This window comes from Camelina sativa, chromosome 9, assembly GCF_000633955.1.
Source record: "Camelina sativa cultivar DH55 chromosome 9, Cs, whole genome shotgun sequence".
NCBI classification, from domain to species: Eukaryota; Viridiplantae; Streptophyta; class Magnoliopsida; order Brassicales; family Brassicaceae; genus Camelina; species Camelina sativa.
The window spans coordinates 16,335,198-16,336,687 of record NC_025693.1 but is presented as its reverse complement, the minus strand read 5'-3'; the positions used below and the strand labels follow the sequence as shown (position 1 = coordinate 16,336,687).

The 1,490-nt window shown below is 45.6% G+C and overlaps 1 protein-coding gene across 1 annotated transcript; it reads left to right on the top strand.

Moving 5' to 3' along the window:
- Positions 720–1,284, top strand: LOC109126433. Its single transcript, XM_019229968.1, has 3 exons — positions 720–893; positions 999–1,088; positions 1,189–1,284. The coding sequence occupies exons 1-3, from the start codon at positions 720–722 to the stop codon at positions 1,282–1,284; spliced, it is 360 nt and encodes a 119-aa protein (XP_019085513.1).

Sequence of the window (1,490 nt, the reverse complement as noted above, 5' to 3'; positions counted from 1 at the left end):
TCGTTTAACTAATGTGCCAGCTGCGTTTATGAGATTGATGAACTGTGTGTTCAAGGAGTTCCTGGATGAGTTTTTCATCATCTTCATCGACGAGATCCTGGTGTATTCCAAGAGTCATGAGGAGTATGAGATTCATTTGAGGACAGTTCTGAGGAAGCTAAATGAGCATATGCTTTTTGCTAAGCTGAGCAAGTTCAGTTTTTAGCAGAGGGAGATGGGTTTTCAAAGTAACGTTGTTTCTGCAAAGCGAGTCTCTGTTGATAAAGAGAAGATTAAGGCTATCAGAGATTGGCCTAGCCCGTAGAATGCCACCGGAGTTTTCTTAAATTGGCAGGATATTACAGGAAGTTTGTTAGGGGTTTTGCGATTAAGATGCAGCCGATGACTAAGCTGATCGGAAGAACGTTCCTTTAGTGTGGCCACCAAAGTGTGAGGCGGCTTTCGCAAGCCTAAAGCAGATGTTGATGAGTACACCAGTATTGGCTTTGCCGGAGCAGGATAAGCCGTACGTGGTGTATACAAACGCTTCCAGAGTTGGTTTGGGGTGAGTGCTGATGCGGGTAGAAAAGGTTATTGCCTATGCTTCGCGATAGTTGCAGAAGCATGAGGGCAAATATCCTACTCATGACTTGGAGATGACAGGTGTGGTTTTCACTCTAAAGATTTAGAGGTCTTATGTTTAGGGCGGGAAGGTACACGTGTACACAGATCATAAGACCATGAAGTATATCTTTACTCAGGCCGAGCTGAATTTGAGGCAGAGGCGATGTATTGAGTTAGTGGGGGATTATGATCTTTATATAACTTACCACCCCAGTAAAGCTAACTGTGTAGCAGATGCTCTGAGCAGGAAGCGAGCGGCTTCTGCTCAGGAGCATGTTATGGAGTCTTTGGTGAGTGGGATTAGTACTTTAAGGTTGTGTGCCATCTGACAAGAGCCATTGGGTTTGGAGGCAGATGATAGAGCAGGTCTTCTGAGTAAAATTTGGTTGGCTCAGGAGAGTGATGTGGGGCTGGTGAATGCCTCTAAGGGTGCAGGTTCAGAGTATAAGGTCTATGCTAATGGGACTATCCTTGTGCATGGTCAGGTTTGTGTGCCCAAGGATGAGGGTCTAAGGTTCGAGTAAGTTCTCTGTTCATCCAGAAGTGACTAAGATGTACCGTGACCTCAAACGGTATTATCACTAGGTCAGGTTGACGAGGGATGTCGCTAGCTGGGTCGTGAGGTACGATACCTGCAAGTTAGTGAAGGCAGAGCACCAGGTGGTGGGTGGCCTGTTGTAGAGTTTACCCATACCAGGGTGGAAGTTGGATATGATCACGATGGATTTCGTGGTTGGTTTGCCTATTTTGTGGAATATGGATGCTATCTGGGTGATTGTGGATCGTCTGAACAAATCTGCACATTTTCTAGCCAGTAAGAAGACTGATAAAGCATCAGTTTTGGCTAAGAAATATGTGAGGGAGATAGTGAGGTTGCATGGTGTGCC